We start from the raw sequence: 19,609 nt of genomic DNA, 5'->3' as shown, positions 1-19,609 counted from the left end.
AGAGTCAGATAAGAAGCTTACAATCACTAATACTGAACTGTGCCATTACAGGACAAAGCAAATGCTCTTTTTTTAGATTATGCACAAACAAATAAACAAAAACTGTTTCTGTAGTTTCACTCCAAGCCAAGAGAGGGCAGCATACTATATGATGACTACGTTATTATAAAAGAGCTGACATGATCAATTCCCATCTGACCGACTGGATTCCCCTCGGTTTAGGTGGACGACACTTCATGCTGATGGTCAGACGTCTGGTTACGTGACATTAGGTCAGGCATGCATGTGTTGCTAGACAACCACATACACACTAACACACGTATACTCAGAGCGCAGTACCTCTATCAGACCAGGAAGGAGTGGGTGAGACTGAATAGAAGGATGAAGGGAGAGGGGTGCAGCCTAGAGAGGCAATCTTGAGTTCATTCTTCTGGAATAAGTCAGAAGACATAGAAATACACAGGAGAAGGAAAATAACCCGGTGAGAAACAGGGTTATTATAGTTTTGCATTTTTCATTAGTTTTTATTTTTATTTCGTTTTGACTTTTTGTTTTCAAATTCAGTTTAGTTTTAATTAGTTTTTAAAGTGAGTTTGCTAGTTTAGTTTAGTTTTTATTTTTTTGAAAATGCTTAGTTTTAGTTTAGTTTTTATTAGTTTTAGTGTTAGTTTTAGTCTTTTTTTCTAATTTGGGTTATTTGTCAGGGGCAAGATTCAAAAAGGTCAGAAAAAGTATTGTGTAATAATAACTCAACAAAACCATCATACAATTTTATAAAATATTTATTCAACAATAACACCAGTACATAAAATGTACATATGGGCACAAATATGTATGTAAACCGTCTCCGCAGTAAGTGCAAAATGTGTAAGTGACGTACGTGTGCGCGAGTGAGCAAGAGTGTGTGCGTGTGTGTGTGTGTGTATATGTATGTGTGTGTGTGTGCACGAGTGAGTGAGCATGTGTGAGTGTTTGCGCGTGCGATCGCGAGTGAGCAAGAGTGTGTGTGTGTGTGTGTGTGTGTGTGTGTGTGTGTGTGTGTGTGTGTGTGTGTGTGTGTGTGTGTGTGTGTGTGCGAGAGTGTGTGAGCATGTGTGAGTGTTTGCGCGTGCGATCGCGAGTGAGCAAGAGTGTGTGTGTGTGTGTGTGTGTGTGTGTGTATATGTATGTGTGTGTGTGTGCACGAGTGAGTGAGCATGTGTGAGTGTTTGCGCGTGCGATCGCGAGTGAGCAAGAGTGTGTGTGTGTGTGTGTGTGTGTGTGTGTGTGTGTGTGTGCGAGTGAGCAAGAGTGTGTGTGTGTGTGTGTGTGCGAGAGTGTGTGAGCATGTGTGAGTGTTTGCGCGTGCGATCGCGAGTGAGCAAGAGTGTGTGTGTGTGTGTGTGTGTGTGTGCGAGTGAGCAAGAGTGTGTGTGTGTGTGTTGCTTGAGTGTGTGTGTGTGCGAGAGTATGTGAGCATGTGTAAGAATACCTCTTACAAAATCCACACGCCGTACCAAAAATCTACACATGTTCTAGAATTCACACCCTACAAATACCACAGCTGTACAATTTTCACACCCTATACTAAATTTACCCTATAGCCTACAGTCAATAGCCTACTCATCTGGATTGAAGCAGCAAACATTCAGTGTAAAAGTAAAAAAATTACATAACATTATTTTATATTTGAATCACAGCTTATATAGTGTTTTGACATCGACAACCACAACCAAAAAGTGCATTTTACCTCAAACTTACGACTAGTTAACTTTCTAAAGAAGGCATAATCGCTTCTCGGGTCAACATTAACACACTGACAAAATTATATTCAGAATTTAAAATATTTTTGTATCACTTTTTAATGTTTGATTGAAGGTGTTCAAGAGATGGAGATACCAACCTTTCGCGAACTTTCAACGTCAAACGAACTCGTTCTCATGGAGACGCGGTGTGCACGGAGGGGAGGGGCTGTGTGTGTGTGTGTGCGCGCGCGCGCGCATGTGAGAGACACATGAGTGACAGAGAGGCGGAGGGAGAGCAGGGAAAGGAAATGCAGCTGAACGAATACGCTGAATGTTCTAAATAGCGTTAAAAAATTAAAGACCTTGACAAAGACGAAAACTAAGGACATTTACTCTATAATTTTATTTTATTTTAGTTAGTTTTGCCAAACACACATTACAGTTTTAGTTAGTTATCGTTTTTTTGTAATGCCTCGTTTTTATTTTTATTTCAGTTAACGACAATGTTTTTTCCCACCTAGTTTTCGTTTTTTCGTTCGTTTTCGTTAACGATTATAACCTTGGTGAGAAAGAACCAGAGATGGAGTCCTGTTGGTTTTCCCTTGACGGGTAATGTCTATTCAGCTAAAAACTATTCTGAGACACTGAAAAGCCATCTGGGCTAGGGTTATGCCGATAGATAGTATTGTGTTTCGACGATAGTCAGATATATTGCATGTAGCTGATGCCTCTGATGATATTAAAACGATTAATATTATTAGGCTAGTATTGTTATCGAATTAATATTAGGGCTTATTTGTCCCATTGTATTTTTTTTTACACATTTCACAGTGTTGCACGTTATAACCAATCACACACAATTCTGTTGAGCTTATGAATGGAATAGCCAATCAGAGGTGTTCAGACGAGTCACTGCTGAAACACCGGAGTTCTGTTGATGAGTGCGCATGCTCGCTTGCCCAATTCTCTTCTCTCGTGAACTCTCTCCTCATAAACAATAAGTGTAGATGTACGTGCGAAGTAAGTATAAGACATAGCTTCATAACAGAAGTGTTTTTTTAAATGCTCAAGCTAGTCTGAAGTCAGTGATGATGTACTATGATCATGTAAATGTCCTTTGCTTGTTTTCTGTAGCTGCTGTTTTAATAAGTGAGGAAATGTAAGCTTTATAATTAGTAACTTACAATAGTTTTTATTTAATTTTGATCATGTTAAATACAAATTCAGTCATAGTATAATGTGTAGTTAATAGCTTTCACTAAAATTAGGCTGCTTTTAGTCTAACCCTGGAATTGATTCACTCTCCGGCTATTAAACTATTAAAGTAAATAATTAAACAAATTAATACAATGATATACATAGATATGATAGACTGACGATAGGATGATATGACTATGGAGCATATCGCCCAACACTAATCTGGGCTACACATATTTGGGTATGTAACAGGGGAAACTTGTTTTACAAATAGAAACATGCTGGAGGTTGAATGATAGAAAAGTCTCACCTCTAGATTTGAGCGAGCTTGTTTCAACACATCTCGTGTTCTTGACACTAGAAATAAATGAAAATAAAGTGAATAGAAGAACAATAAACATCAACAAAGAGAAGAGAGGAGAGATGAACTCACGTTGGCTGACGATGAATTGCTCCATGCTGTCTTTAGTGCGACTGGAGGTCCTTAGATTCTCCATCGTGTCCCTGAGAAGCTGCTCTTGTTCTGACAACTTACGCCTCAGTGTGACAACCTCTTTTCTCAAAGACTGCTCCTACACAAACACATTTATGAGAAACTCTTTAGGATTACAAAAATAACCAACATACATTGTGATTTTATTAATGGAGTAATTGAGGTGCGCTTCTGAAAACAGGTGCATGCAAAATGATGTCTCAGGAGCACAAAAGTGGGTCTTGTTTCCGAGACCTATTGTAATAACTGAAATGTTTCTCTAAGTGCCCTCTAACCTTTTTGAGATGCTGGGCCGAGGCCTCAGTGCTGGGCAGAGCCGCCCTCCAGAACATTCTTAAGAGAGAACTTGTCTCCTCCAGAATCTGCTTCAGTGTCTTAGTGCTGGTGTGCAAGTTCCTCATTAAACCCTGTAGAGAGAGACCACGTGTGAATGACAATTCATTTGGAATATTCAAACTTTTTAGCAAGTTATTGTTTTCCATTTCAGGAAAACATTACATATGATGTGCATTTATTTATATTAATAAATGTCTCACACAGAGACATTTAAATCACGTTTACATGAAAATTAAATAAAAATAAATATTTCCTTTTTTAAAGCAAAAATGTATTTTATATTCAGGCTTATTAATTTACTGTGTTAATTTAGTATGATTAATTACTTTTAAATATGAAAAGTATAAATATGAATAGTAATGTTTTTACATTCAATTATATTGGAAATAAAACTATATTGTGATTTCTAAAACCACTTTTTTGTGACATCTATTAAATTTGACTCATCTTCTGCAATACAATCTTTATGTAAAGGGTTTTTCTCCAACTTTTTATCAGCCGAAGCCCTTTGAATTAAAATATTTAGGATATTGAGGATTAATATTTCAATCATTTAGAAATGTATTTGCATGTTCCTGGTTCTCAGATGTTGGTTAATGGTTACATAAAATATTTCACTTTTTTAGTGAGAAATATTTTATTTTATAGTGAATGTTTTCTTTTGATTGTTTTTATTTTAAAAATATTTATTATTTTATTTTGACATTTTTTAATTTTTTTAACCACTGCCCTTTCCCCTGATAAATGCAATTAATTTGATTATTTTGATCATCATACCATGCAATCAATTTAATTCCATTTTTAATAATTTGACATCCCTGCTAAAGAAATATAAAGAAATATCCACTCATTATCACTCCAGCATTTCATCTTAAATCAGATCTATATTCTGACCTCTGGAAGGTTAGGTGATTCTGTGCTGGACTGCATTGCTGCTTCCATCTTGCGGATAACAACCTTCCCTTCCAGTAGCTGCTGCTGCAGGGCACTGAAGTCATCCACGTGACCAATCATATGACGCCCAGTCTTGCAGGCGAAGGAGCCGTCAGGGGCCTCAGCCTCTAGAGCTTCAGCACCAGACCTAGATAAGTCTAATCAGGAGTACGCATTGATTAATCAGTTTTCTGTCTTGCACTTATTTGAGTGAATCTTATCTCTAGTATAAAGCATTAGAAGTGTTTTATATAAAACTTTTACCACTTGAAGAAGACTTTGCCTCATCTGTTTCCACAGCTGGTGAAGCAGGGCTGGAGAACCCTGTATCTCGAACAGGAGGAGATGGTGATTCGTCTACAGTAGACAGTGAGACCAGAGTAAATTAAAATATGTACAAATATGTTGCAATGCACCCACAAACGTGCAAATTAAAGTCCTGATTGATTATTATAATTAGTTGTCTCACCGTGGAAGAGCTGTTTCCTGGCTGAGGGATGGGGCATACACTGGTCCAGCCTCGCTCTCAACTGCTGCTCCAACAAATGTATGTTAGACTCTCGCTCTCGAAGGTCAAAGGTCAAACTCAATCCTGAGCCTACAGCAGCAGAGGGTACAAGACATTTTAATACTCTGCTTATTCAATCCAAAGCTGGTTGCACAAGACTTAAGCTATAATTGTTCCATCTAACACAAATTTCAGTCATTTTAAAATATAAATTTAGTTGTAGGGCAAAATGAGCAATATCTGATGGCTTTGATAGAGTATCAGACAGGTGCACTTGTTTCTTACCTGTGTTGCTTTCAGAAGTGCCACAGACTCTCTGATACACCTGTAGTTCACACTGCAGCGTGTGCACAAGACATTGACACTCACTCAGCTGCTGCTGGAGAACATTCACTTCATGCTGTAGCCTGTTCACAGATGTATACACACTAATATTATTCAATGCAGTCTGCCACATTTTTGTCAAGAGCCAAATCTCAAAACTACTACTAAAATTTCGAGAGGATACAACAGGATATTGTTGTCTGACACTGTACCTGGTGCTGTTGTCCAGACTGTTCTGTTTCTCCTGTTTGAGATGCAGTACTGCCTGAGCCTGCTCTCTAACCTGAGACTGCAGCCGACTACACTGACCCGCCCACCGGTCCGCCTCTAGCTCCGCCTGCTTTAACTGGCCACGCCCAGACAGAACCGCCTCTCTCAGCCGCTCCATCTCTTTACTGCCATCTGCATGTGAAACAGACACAAATAAATAAATATAAAACTGAAAATGTTTAATTATGTATATATATTAAAATTTCCAAGATGAATGCCAATACAGAATGAATACTGTATGAACTAAGCTACTATTCCATTGTAAACGCTGACAAGAAAATATGCCTAATCATTTACACCTAATGCACCTAAAGTTGCTGTAGTACTGCTGATAGCATTCCTTGAACATAGCAGGACTAAGATCTTACCTGTCCTGGCCTGCTGGAGTTGGGTTTGCAGGGCATGATTTTCCTCTTTCAGTCCTCGAATCTCATTGGACAGTTGAGTGACAGAATCAAGGCCTTGGATATAGATGTTAGTGGGTGCTGCCCCTGCTAGTGAAAGGTAGGAGAAAATATACATTTGAAACAGACGAGCAAAAATACATACAAGTATTACAACATAATGACTGGGTTAATTTGATTGTGTGAATCTCTGACCTCCATTTCGCCCAGAGGAGGCCAGTCTCTCCTCTAGCTGTTGTCTCAGACGGTCGTTGGTCTGGATAGAGTCTTCTAGACGCCGTCTGAGAGTGCGAATCTCCCTTAAGTGTTCTTCCATCAAGTCTGTGCCTAAAGTATTGAATATAAAGCAGGATAAGTTTTACAAAACATTATATGACAACAATATGTTAACATTATGATTAACTCTGAGATTTAACCTGTATGGCCTGACTGATATCCAGAGGAACCAGAGGACACGTCTCCATACGTGCCTGGTCTTAAAGGTCTTGGGCCATACATCATATCCCACATTGCACTGCTTTCCAGAAGGCTCGCCCCTGATTTCATAGCGGGACTGGTGTGTTGGCTGCTGAAAGGTGTCTGTTCGAAGGCATGATGGGATAGTGGGTGTAAGCTGCTATGGTCAGGCTGAGTATGGGAGCCCAGTGGAAACGCATGAAGGGGTTTGATCTGAGGACCATGGTAGCCTGTGCCGGGATAAGAAAATATTATTGGAGACAATGTAAAAAAAAAAGTGAGTGTATACACTACTGGTCAAAGCATATGGGGCTCACCAAGACTGCATTTATTTAATCAAAAAGTACAGTAAAACATTAATATTGTAAAATAGTATTACAATTTAAAATAATGATTTTCTATTTTTAAAATCTTTTAGAATGTCATTTACTCCTGTGATGGGAAAGCTGAATTTTCTGCAGTCATTACTCCATCACATGATACTTCAGGAATTATTTTAATTTGGTCAACAAACATTTCTATTTGTTATCAATGTTGAAAACAGTTGTGCTGTTTAATATTTTTGTGGAAACCGTTATACAATTTTTAGAACATGTTAAAAAGAACAGGATTATTTAATCTTGTTGTAAAAATGTGTTTACTGTCACTTTCGATCAATGTAATGCATTCTTGCTGAATAGAAGTATTAATTTCTTAAAAAAAAAATGCAGGTTAAAAATGAGTAGCATGATGAAGATGTAAATGTGAGCGAAGCTCTCTCACAATGACTGATTTCAGTAATGCATGAAAATTTAGGTGCAAGAAATAAAATTAGTAAAATAATCTCTTCCATTCAATCCTGTATAGAGGATGTTTAGCTATTTTTACTGGTAAAATACAGATTAAGCAAATGATTTATGCATGCATATATATAAGTGATTCAACAACTGCATATTGCATCAATGACTTAGGTTTGTTTGACAAAAAGTTTGTGTTAACTTCTGTTTTCTTTATTCATTCTCTGATTTCTATTTGGCAATAGCATTATTCCAGTTAAGGGTTCGAATCTTGCTGATATTGATTCAGTGACACAATTAGTATGAATCATTCTGTGCCACACACACACACACAGAAGGAGGCTCACTGTTTCCAAGCTGTCTCTGGAGCATTTGAAGCTCTTGGTGAACCTCTGCCAGTGAAAATCCCCCACCATAAGGGTGACGGGTTCTCAAGGGTTGAGTTTGAGGATCAAACACAGGTGGAGAAGACATTTGAGGACAGTGGAGAGAGGTGGAGAAAGAAATGGAGCTGGACAGAGGTACAGTAGAGAGGCCTGATGGGAGGACACAGAAAAACAGCTACAGATCCTTCATTGAATGAGACTTTTAATGCCTAGAAGCAGGCTACAGCTGGTCTATGGAACAAACACAAACTTTCAATACACTATTAATAAGGGGGAAAAAAGAATACACACTACCATTCAAAATTTTGGGGTTGATAAAAAATCTTTTTTTCATTTCTGAAAGTTTCTTATGCTCACCAGTGCTGCATTTAATGGATCAAAAATAAAGTAAAACAGTAAAACCTGATCCCACGTTTTGAACGGCAGTGCACATAGAGATAAAATAATGTTGTTATGAGAAATACTAAAAAGGGCATGTGTGATTTGGTACCCCTCATTCTTCCTACCTGTCTGTGCCTGGGTTTCCATTGGCCTATGTGGTGTGCAGTGCATGCTGGGACAGGTGTTGGAGGACTGGTGGCTGTGTGATGAAGTGATAGATGGAGGATTGGATGGATGTAATGAGGCAGGGCCTCTATGATCACGTGAGTCTAAAACAAAACAGGTGGATGAGAAACTAACCCAAAGAGGACATGATAAAATATAGAAATATGATGTCAAAGTCAAAAACCTGTGGCACTTCTTGCTGCCTCCTCTTGGCCATATTCGCTGGCAGCATCTAGTTCGGAGCACAGCTCTAGATCCTCATTGGTTGAGCCGTGGTCATCCGATACGAAAGAGGTCCTGTCTGATTGGTCTGTGGCCACAGAGAGGGCATGACTGCTAGTAGGCGTATCTGATCGTAGCTGCTGGTCAAGTTTAGAGCGTAGCGACTCGATGAGTTTGTCTTTCTGTTGTAGCTCCTTACTTAGCCTGAGAACAGACAAAAATGACATTTAGCATTGTTTGTAATAAAATGGAGCTAATTTTATGCCACCATGAGATGACAGTGATAGACCACTGTACGTCTGTAAGCCAATCAGAAGATATTTGATGTTTAATGTACAGTATAGTTAAGAGGAGCAGTGACTTTGGACCAATCAGATTTCACGGTGGACAGGGCTGCAGAAATAGAAACCAAGTGATCAACAAAACATTCTGTTGCTTATTGTAGTCATGGCTAGTACAAAAACAAACAATGAGCACGATCTACAAACACAAGATATCTGTAATTATATTGTCAGAATATAACCAAAATTTACAGAATTAATTCAAAACAGTAGTAAAGTCTTATGTGCCATACATCTGATGAAGCAATTGTGCCACGCTTCTCCTTTTCAAGTATGGAAAACTATGGAAATGTCAGGGTCTGATAAAAGTGAGGTTTGGGTTTATTATGCTTATGTGGATACAAATTAAGCATGTTGTATATGCAAATTGTCACCATATTTTGTTTGCCACGTGCCAGGTGTGTCCTGCATGCTGGGCATTAGGCTAATTTTGTACCCACAATTCATTCCAAGCTGGATTAATTAGGACCTGTTTTTGTTCTGTCAGAGCCAACACACACACACACACACACACTAACATCCTACCAGTCTGTACCACCTCTCTCACGTTTTTAATTTTTATTTATTTAACCTTTTTTTTTTAACCAGAAGAGACTCTGAGATTAAAAATCTCTTTCGCAGGAGTGTCCTGGTCAAAATGGGCAGCAATACAGTCAGTTTCATCACAAATATTACAACTTTATTGTGCAACTTCTCCAAATCTAATATCTTTCAGTTATATGCACACACAGTCACATGCACCAAATTTAACACGACCAACACCAATCAACATAGACACCTGTCTTCTACAACATCCTGATTGAGAACATCCTGAGACTGATTTTAAAACACATTACATATTCACCTACACTCCACATAATAGCGCACCTCATGTAAAATGCACAGAAAACTGTATTTGCTAAGATTGTTTTAAAAAAGTCAGTAAGATTTATTTATTTATTTATTTTTTGGAAGGAATTTTTTGCTTTTATTCAGCAAGGATGTGTTATCAAACATGAAAGTAAAGACAGTCTAAAATAATTTCAATTTCAAATAAATGCTGTTCATTTAAACTTTCTATTCATCAAGGAATAGAAAGGAAATGTAAGGAAAATGTACCCAATTTAAACAAAAATATTATGTACATTAAACATTGATAATTATAACAAATGTTTCTTAAGCACCAAATCAGCATATTAGAATGATTTTTGAAGGAACATGTGACACTGAAGACTAACAATGGCTGCTGAAAATTCAGCTTTGCCATCACAGGAATAAATTACATTTTTAAGTATTTTAAAATAGAAAACAGCTGATTTAAATTGTAATAATATTTTACAATATTACTATTTTTACTGTATGTAAACCTTTAAACGGTAGAGTACAAAAACAAAAATATTGCTTTAAATAGTTAAGTTTTATGATTTTAATTTTTTTAATTTAAACCTACACCTATAAACACCCCAAAGCTCTTACTTCTCCATCTGTCTGTGTAGTATTCTTTTCTCCCTTTCTGTCTGCTTCTTGAGAATGGCCAACTCTCTCTTCTGCACCTGCCATTCCCACAGAGAGAAGGAAAAGAGGGATTCGCGGTACAGGGGGCTGCTTTTGGACAGCATGGACCTCCATAGTGGAGCCATGGCCCCCTGACCTGCCTGAGCCCTTATGCTCCCTTGAGACCCAGTCACAGCCACTTCATCCTGACCTTCCAAACTCTCGGCTGGCTGGGAAACACTGAGGAGCAGGTCAGGGGCCGCAGAACCGGCAGCAGACGTAGCGCCTGTCAACTGAGTCTCCTATGTAACTGGGTTGCAATCATTCGCGTGATGAAGGCTGGGGGGTTTTCCCAGATTGCGAGTAGTGATGGGGGAGGAGTTGGGAATCTCCAGCAGGCAGTTGAATGACGAGCAATGCAAATCCCAAGTGCTGAGAGACAGATCTGATTATTCCCAACCACAACAGAGAGTTTTAATACAGCCACAAATGCAAAAATACCAACTGTTGTGACATCCAGCGTGGTCTGGACTTCCCAAACTTCTCTTCCTTTTCATGTCCTTGCTAGACAACAGATCAAACACATCCTTATGGAACTAATAATCACAAACTCAACTTGAAATTCCTCAAGTCCCAATTTCAAAGAAACAAAAGCCACTGATGTTGAATGTTCAGTAAGTCCTTCTTCTCGGAGACCAGTTGCTCTGTGGTTTTCTGTTTATTCCCAAAGGAGGAAAAGGGTAATCAGAGTCTCTTCGTGAAACGTAACGAACCCCATGAGCTCTCAAACACAACAAACCCTCATGGTGAAGTGTGCGTGTATGTGTGGTCCTTGCCGTTGGGCTGATGTGTTCCTCTGTGCATAAACAGGGTGCTTCAGTCAAAAGAGGCACATCTGTGTTCCAATAAACAAACATAAAGCATATCCAAACTATTATATGCTTATAAAATTAAGACATCTAAATCAACTTCTCTTGTAAATCCTCACAAAACAAAACAGAACATGTCCTTATTGTTGCTCATGGTAAAAGTTGCTTCTTATTTCTGCATGGTGTCGTATCCGTAACCATCCAAAAGGAAAACCAAACAGAAAATCCACTTGCATAGGCAGGTTAATATCAATATTCTGTCGTTCCTCGTCTTCTGGCATTCAGTCACGCTCTTCTTTCACATGGCCTCGCATGTGGTCTTCTCCTTGCACCATCTTCACATCTTTATTGCTCTCTCTTTCGTTCTCTGTTAGCTTTAGCTGCCACTGACCTATTTCACTCATGAGGTTTTAATAACTTAACCTGATTAGCGCTAGAGTCAACACCCAATCCAGAGCCGGGTGGTCACAGCACAGCTACCAACCATGTGACAGCTCTGTCCCAGGGCAAATGTTCACAAGAGGACACAAAAACACACATAAAACACTTAGGACATCAAACCGATGCAAATCCCCCTCCGTTTTCACTCAATTACAAGCCCCAGGCTAAATGAGCTGACAAGCAACAAAATACGGTTAAGTCCAGCCGTGCATCTGGTTGGCCATCTGCACACCCTTTCGCTCTCTTTCTCCTCATTAAAGGCTGCAATATTAGAGACAAACAGAGACATTTGCACAAGGAGATTACACACTGGAGATCATCCTTTTCTGGCTGTGAGCTTTCATTACGACAGAGCTACGAAGGAAATAAGGGACGAGCAACGTGACGTGCACTACCAGATCAGCGAAGAAGGCTTTAAACTGCAATTAAACCATTAGAAAGATGACAGATCGACTGCGATGCAAGAAGTGAATTATCATATTGATTAAATGGTCCCTTGGAAAATATTCACGATTTGGTGCAGCAGGGATGGGAATCATAAAGAACTTAATAGTTCTGGTTCCTCAACAGCTTCTTTAACAATTCCTTTAGTACTTGTTAGAAAAATGGGAAAAATGATTGAATGATAATTCATAATAAAGAATTTTTGTAGCGTTCGTTCTGTGTGCAAAACTCCTTTAACAGCAAAAACACAATCGCCTCCGGCACTCAAAAAAACCCTGTTTTTTTTATAAATGAATTCTAAATAAGAACTAGTTCTTGGTTCCTAAAATACTCTGAAAAAATCTGATGTCCAATGGTTCTCTCTATTCTCTTCAGCACAAGACTCTCTTCAACAAACCCATCCAGCAAACCAATCCATCTCAGCTTTGGATGATTCAAAATATTCTTAGGAACACCATCTCTACGCCTTTCCATTCAATATAAAGACAATCCTGTTAACAGGCAAACAGCGCAGATCCTCCCAGCTCATGCACACTCAACCGCTGACAACCGCTCAACACAATGCATCATGGCGTAAGAATATCATAAAAGAATATATAAAATATCATAAAAGAACATATAAAATAAGGGTCATCTCCTGTAGCCGTTCTGAGGGGGTACGGAATGAGGGCATGCATTTGCTGAAACGTCCCATGAGTTCTAAACATTCCAGAGACGCCCTAGAACCAGCGGTGACATTATGTAGCAAGCTTCTGACCGTTCACATTAGCATTAGCATATAGCATCGCTCAACCAAGCCTACGGGCAAAGTCAAATAAGTCCACTTCAGTGCTCATGAAAGGTAGAAATGAAGTGAATGAGTTACAGATGGAGGTGTAGGGAAAGAGATTATGAAACAGAAAAGAAAAGTCTACTGGAAACAAATGTCTCAAAACAACTACTCAATATTGAAGTGTAAAAATGCCATTCTCACCATAACAACATATTTGATTCTTATAAATTGCACAATGGAGTCGAACTTCACTGTTACAATAAAAATATATTGAAACACAACGTAACACATAAGCAGTCTGAGCATGTACAGTATGTAGGATGCAAATGCCAGTCATTGACTTCACAATGTCTCTTTACTGAAATAATCTCTCACATTGATCCATCCAACCGAATGTTTCCATGATACTTACTGGGTGGGAAACTCATTACAGCTGGTGTCCAAGTCAATAGGAGGCCAGAAAGCTCTATGGTCAGGCCACTAAATACATGCTCTGCTAAAACTAATCATTATATTACAAGCTGTTCTGCTTTATGGACATGCAAAATATACTTTTTATGTACAGCAAGCAATTACACTGCCCTCCAAAAGTTTGGAAACGCCCTAGAAAAGTGGGGTTTTGGACAATATTGGCATGAATCCTTTTTAATTTGTGATAATTTTGCACTGATAAGGGACAACACAAACTACGAAAACATATTTTATTACATAAACAGTTTATACACCAAAAAAAACTAAATTTTCCATTCATCAAAATATCCACCATTACAGCTATTACAGCTCTGCATAATCTGGATATCCGAGCTGTCAGTTTATTCAAACATTGACTTGATATATTACTCCAAGCCTCCTGAAGGATTGCCCAAAGATGATTCACACTGGTTGGACACTTCTTCCTCCCATAGTACAGTAGCTCAATTGGGTTGAGGTCGGGTGATTGAGGAGGCCATTCCATGACAGACATGATGCCAGTTTACTGTTTCCTCTCCAAATTGTGTGCTTGGGGTCATTGTCTTGTTGAAAGGTGAAGCCAAAACCACACTTTGCCAGGGGTGTTTCCAAACTTTTGGAGGGCAGTGTAGACTTTAGAGGAATAGATGCTGCGCTAAGGCTCTTTATTAGGAGTTTAAACTGAAATTTGTGTCAGTACAGTCCATCAATATTAAACAAATCTCAACAAATCAATATGGCCCATGTGCTATACTCATCACATGTTTTGGCTGATTTGGTGTACTGACAGCAAAAGGGAACCTGGTTCAGTTCTGAAGTGCTATAATGACAAGGTGTGATCAATAAAATGTTTAGCTGACTCACCGTATTGCGAGCAGCTCATGACCTGATTTGTCATCTGGGACTTCAGAGTGATCCCCTGTAATGTGATAAAGTAATTAATTGCATTGTTTTTGTTACAGAAAAACATTGAGAGACGTATGTTGCTAAGTATGCATGTTTCACTCACGGCCGCTGATTTTGGTGCTGACTCTCTGAGCGAGTGAGATGCTCTGGGAGAGCTGGTCTCTGAAGCTCTGTCCCATGTAGTAATCGATGTCATTTGAGCGCAGCAGCTCTTCAAAGGTCTTGGTGGTGTCTCCCAGGTGCTGAGTCAGAATATGGCACACACCACGACCCTCCCTCATCCTCTGACGCAGGTGAGACAGCTCACGGGCCTGTGCTTGGATCAGCGTGTCAAACTTACTGCAGGGAGAATGGTAAAAGTAGCATTTATGCACCACAATTACTTACAGTGAATATACATTATTGATTACATAATAAACTGTATAATTAAAGTTAATTAATCACAATTAACCACATTATATTTACAGAATTTTTTTCTGATAGAAAAATTTCCTAAGAAATCTGTAGTATATTTAAAATATTTTTAAGTGTATTTTTAATATCTGTAAGATATGTAATATTTAAATGTCATATTTAAAAAATATATTTTTAAATGAATCACTAATTATTAACATATATTTATACCAATATACTAATATATATTTATATATAGCATGTTCTTTAAAATATACATAGAAAAAGTAAAATGTATACATATTCGTATTCATTAAAAATATTACGAAAAATACTAAATTAATTGCTGACTAAACATGATGAATGGCAATTACTCATTCATTTATTTACATTATATTTAAAGTAACTGTAATCGTAGAATGTATTTTTAAAGAAGAAATATTCCTGTAAAACTGTATATATATATACAGTGGCCTCCAAAAGTATTGGAACAGTAAAGACAAAATTGCTCTATTGGCTGTGGAGTCAAGACATTTACAAATATGATTAAAAGATGAATATGAGACAAAACTACAGAATGTCAAATTTTATTATTGGGTGATTCAGCACATAGATGTTTTACCAGCTAAGAAGTTTAGCACTTTTAGAGTCCATCCCACTCATTGATGTGAGCATAAGTATTGGGACAGTTGAACATAAGGCAGATATAAAAGATTAAAAGCTATTATTTAGTTGCAGATCCCTTGCACACAATCACAGCAGTGAGTCTGTGACCCATAGACATCACCAGACTCTTGGTCTCATCCTTTCAAATACTTTTCCCAGCCTTTAATGCAGCCAATGGGTGATTCAACACAGATGTTTTACCAGTTAAGAAGTTCAGCACTTTTAGAGTTTCATCCCCCTGATGTGAGCATAAGTATTGGAACAGTTGCCTCACAGATCTTTCTAAGTGATCAGCTGTGTCCTGTTGCATTAATTCTTCAGATATTAAAAGCAGGGAATGTGTCTTATCAGTTATATCCATTACTTCTGCATTCTGAATCTTGCATTCGATGATGACACACACAAACCAGGGTGAAGATGAGGGAGCTGACTTTCAGAGAAAAGCAAGCAATTTGGATGCTACAAGAAAAGTCGTGGCCTAATGGTTAGAGACTCGTAATCCAAAGGTTGCGGGTTCGAGTCTTGGGCCGGCAGGGATTGTAGGTGGGGGGAGTGAATGTCCAGCGCTCTCTCCACCCTCAATACCACGACTGAGGTGCCCTTGAGCAAGGCACCGAACCCCCAACTGCTCCCCGGGCGCCGCAGCATAAATGGCTGCCCACTGCTCCGGGTGTGTGTTCAGGTGTGTGTGTGTTCACTGCTGTGTGTGTGCACGATGGATGGGTTAAATGCAGAGCACGAATTCCGAGTATGGGTCACCATACTTGGCAGTATGTCACTTTATGAACTCTAACAGTGCTGTTCTTTTTATTTGGTAAAACATATATGTGTTGAAACGGCTAATAATAAAACGTGACATTCTGTAGTTTTGTGTCATATTCATCTTTTAATCATATTTGCAAATGTCTTGACTCCACAGCCAACAGAGCAATTTTGTCTTTACTGTTCCAATACTTATGGAGGGGGCTGAATATATATATATATATATATATATATATATATATATATATATATATATATATATATATATATATATATATATATATATATGTATGTATACACACACACACACACACACAAAGATGTCAAATTAAATATATTTAAACATTTCAATAAAATCTATTAAAAAAAAAGAAAAAAAGGAACGATAACAATGTATTTAAATAATTTATTAATTGCTAAATCACACACACACACACACACACACACATACATACATATATATATATATATATAGAGAGAGAGAGAGAGAGAGAAAGAAAGAGATATTTAGATAGATAGATAGATAGATAGATAGATAGATAGATAGATAGATAGATAGATAGATAGATAGATAGATAGATAGATAGATAGATAGATAGATAGATAGATAGATAGATAGATAGATAGATAGGTTTTTATTGTACTGTTTTCTTCCAAGAATGTTATATGAATGTACTCACCCTGGCCAGTTCACAGCTTTGCCATCTTCTGAATGACCTTTGCCCTTCCTGAGCTGCTCCTCCAGTGATGTCACACGGGAGACGAGCTCCTGCAGCTCTCTGTCTTGCTTTGGCTGGCGGGGAAGAGACCCGAAACCGTCAGACGACTGCCAGCCCTCGTCTTCCTCAGCTGTGCTCTGTGCCTCAGAGTTTTCCAAGCCCCAGTTGACCTTACGAGGAGTGCTGAGTGAAGTGCGAACACGCGTTTGGGCCTGCAAGCTACGGATCAGAGCCTGAGATTGGGAGAGCTGACTACGCAGATCCTCTACCAGCTGCTGCAGGTACGTCACGTCATGTTCAGTCTTCTTAGAGTTGAGTGAGCTGGACGCACCCCACCACTGAGAGCCTCCATCACGATATGTAAGAGATGTGCACAGCTCCAGATCATCAAACTCTGCAGCGGAAGAAGACACGCAAATGTTATTTACAAGAAGTTGTGATACAGTATTTAGAAAGTAAAATTAGGCACCACAATTTTAAAATATAAACGCCCTCTAGTGGTGACACCAAATGAGATTACCAGGGCTGCTGGTGTCTTCTCTCTCTGCCTCGTTCTCACTGCGGCCACACGTCTCATAGCCCAGATCCTGGATGTCCACCTGGACCTGCTTATTGTCCTGCTGTACTGATGTTTCCGCTAAACGAAAGACCAGACAGATTGGTGTTTTAGGAACTGAAAGTTTTTATTTATGTTTGTGAGTCAGTGTTAATATTTATACAATGTTTTTTTACTCAGTCTTTTTAAAAATATTCTTTAAATTATTACAGCAAATTTAATTATAGTATTTAGTTATTTATCACTTACATAGTAAAATTAATTATAATACATAGTAGTATAGTATTATAGTATAACACTATTAAATACAGTATTTCTATTTATAGTATTTCATCAGATTTATTCATTTTAGTTGATTTTATGCAAACATTTTAAATCTAATTTAGTCAACAAAAATAACATAAGTTCTCACAAAAGTGTAAAATTAAACCAAATATTCAAACATTTTATATATTCATTTGAACAGATCAACATTTAACAAAAAACAACTTTCTTTGTTTTGAAAACCTCTCCTGAAATAACTAAATATAATTGAATCGTTTATTTTACATGCATTCGTTATTCATTGCATTTTTACAGAAATCAATACAGTAGGTCTAAGTTTAAAAAAGTATAAGTAACTTTAGCATTTGTGGCATTATGTGCGTTATTTGTTAACAAGCATTTCTGTCAGTAGTTTCATTGATGAGATTACTTACTGAGCAGTTCTCTGTAGTCTTTAAGTTGTTCGGCTTGAGCTTGAACTGTGGCCTCTGACACCATGAGTCTCTCCTGAAGCTCTCTGCTCTCCTGTTGGACCTGCTCAAGGTCAGACTTCAGTCGCACCGTCTGGTCACACACTGGCTGCCTTTCATTAGGCTGAAACACAAACATGCATTAAAGTTTGCAGTAAAATGCTATTTATAGATGCTATTTATCATCAGGTGTAAAGCAAACTCACCTCTACACCAACTGCATCCACCAGCTGTCCATCGCATCTATCTGATGTGCTCTTCTCTCCATCATTCTGAGGCTTTCTTCCTGTCACCATAATCTTGAGCTCTTCATTTTCAGAGCGTACAGTAAAGAAAGCTTTCCTGTTTTAGGAGTACACACACATACAAATAAGAATTTCACACTTTCTAACATTTATTATTTGTAAAATAGCCTTTTGTAGCTTTGTTTGTTGTATGGATAGCTGTACCTCATTTGAGAGAGAGAGGAGAAACCAGCCTTTTCCAACTGAGACTTGAGCTCCATCAGTTCTCTCTCTACTGCCCTCTTCTGCTCCACCAGTAGCTTGACCTCCGCAAAACCTGGACCCTCAGCCACTGCATCCTGGCAACCCCTGAGACCTCTATGCTGATCACAGCTCTATGAAAGGGAAATACTATAATTAGGAACCAGGACCTGTGCTATAGTGCAATATATATACTATGATGGTAGCTAAAGTATATAGTAGGGATGTGCCTGAATCCAAATACGGTATTTGGAAAGGTAAAGGTGTGTACTACAGCAACCGTAAAGGGAATAAATACGATATAGTGCACTCAAAACTATACTTTTTACATGGATGAATCCACACTTGATGTCTTATAGAAAACACTTTCAGATAAAGGATCCACACTCAATGTATTTCTTGTCATTTATTTTTATTTTGCAACACAACAATCGACAATCACCATGATACTTATAGAAAACAATGATTTTACCAAAAATTCAGATAAACTACACAAACTACAGTGAAATAAAATACACAACTAAAACTACACAAACTACAGTGAAATAAAATAAAAAATAAAATATTAGATGAAATATTAGAAGACGCTAAAATACATGTTTAAAAAAATAATTAAAATTAAACTAAAATTAAAATGAAAACAAAAGCTAATTCAAAATAATAATAAAAACATTTATTTGTATTAGTTTATTTGCATTTTTTATTTTTATTTTCTTATTTGTGTTATTTTTATGCTTTTGTATGTTCTTAAAAAAAATGTATTGACTTGTACATGTTTTATTTCTTTCTCTCTCTCACTTCATAGGATCAAACACTGAATTACCACTGTTTAAATGAACTTGCCTTGCCAATATTATTACGTAGTATAAGTCAGCATGGTTGTAGAATTGAATAGGTTTTTGGATTTGGGTTATTTTCATTTTTTTAATGCTGCATTGTACATAGTATAGTTAACTAGGATTTAAATCTTTGAAGCTCAATATAAATGCAAAATATGTTTCAAATGTGCTGTATATACATTAT

General features: G+C 37.8%; 1 protein-coding gene across 1 annotated transcript in view; it reads right to left on the bottom strand.

Moving 5' to 3' along the window:
* LOC306843933 (myomegalin-like) overlaps positions 1-19,609 on the bottom strand; it is a 69,279-nt gene that overhangs the window by 1,710 nt on the left and 47,960 nt on the right. Inside the window, exons 22-43 of the mRNA XM_079375678.1 lie at positions 18,551-18,720; positions 18,308-18,443; positions 18,066-18,225; positions 17,332-17,448; positions 16,773-17,205; positions 14,375-14,610; positions 14,230-14,284; positions 8,538-8,779; positions 8,314-8,457; positions 7,769-7,957; positions 6,606-6,875; positions 6,385-6,516; positions 6,154-6,279; positions 5,728-5,917; positions 5,477-5,598; positions 5,153-5,281; positions 4,948-5,040; positions 4,645-4,841; positions 3,690-3,821; positions 3,355-3,493; positions 3,232-3,278; positions 340-430 (exon numbers count right to left, since the gene is read on the bottom strand). Of these exons, the coding sequence (XP_079231804.1) occupies positions 340-430; positions 3,232-3,278; positions 3,355-3,493; positions 3,690-3,821; positions 4,645-4,841; positions 4,948-5,040; positions 5,153-5,281; positions 5,477-5,598; positions 5,728-5,917; positions 6,154-6,279; positions 6,385-6,516; positions 6,606-6,875; positions 7,769-7,957; positions 8,314-8,457; positions 8,538-8,779; positions 14,230-14,284; positions 14,375-14,610; positions 16,773-17,205; positions 17,332-17,448; positions 18,066-18,225; positions 18,308-18,443; positions 18,551-18,720 (3,550 nt within the window). The remainder of the gene's footprint in view (positions 1-339; positions 431-3,231; positions 3,279-3,354; positions 3,494-3,689; positions 3,822-4,644; positions 4,842-4,947; positions 5,041-5,152; positions 5,282-5,476; positions 5,599-5,727; positions 5,918-6,153; positions 6,280-6,384; positions 6,517-6,605; positions 6,876-7,768; positions 7,958-8,313; positions 8,458-8,537; positions 8,780-14,229; positions 14,285-14,374; positions 14,611-16,772; positions 17,206-17,331; positions 17,449-18,065; positions 18,226-18,307; positions 18,444-18,550; positions 18,721-19,609) is intronic.

This window comes from Barbus barbus, assembly GCF_936440315.1.
Source record: "Barbus barbus genome assembly, chromosome: 24".
NCBI lineage: Eukaryota > Metazoa > Chordata > Actinopteri > Cypriniformes > Cyprinidae > Barbus > Barbus barbus.
This window is presented reverse-complemented; position numbering and strand designations above follow the sequence as displayed.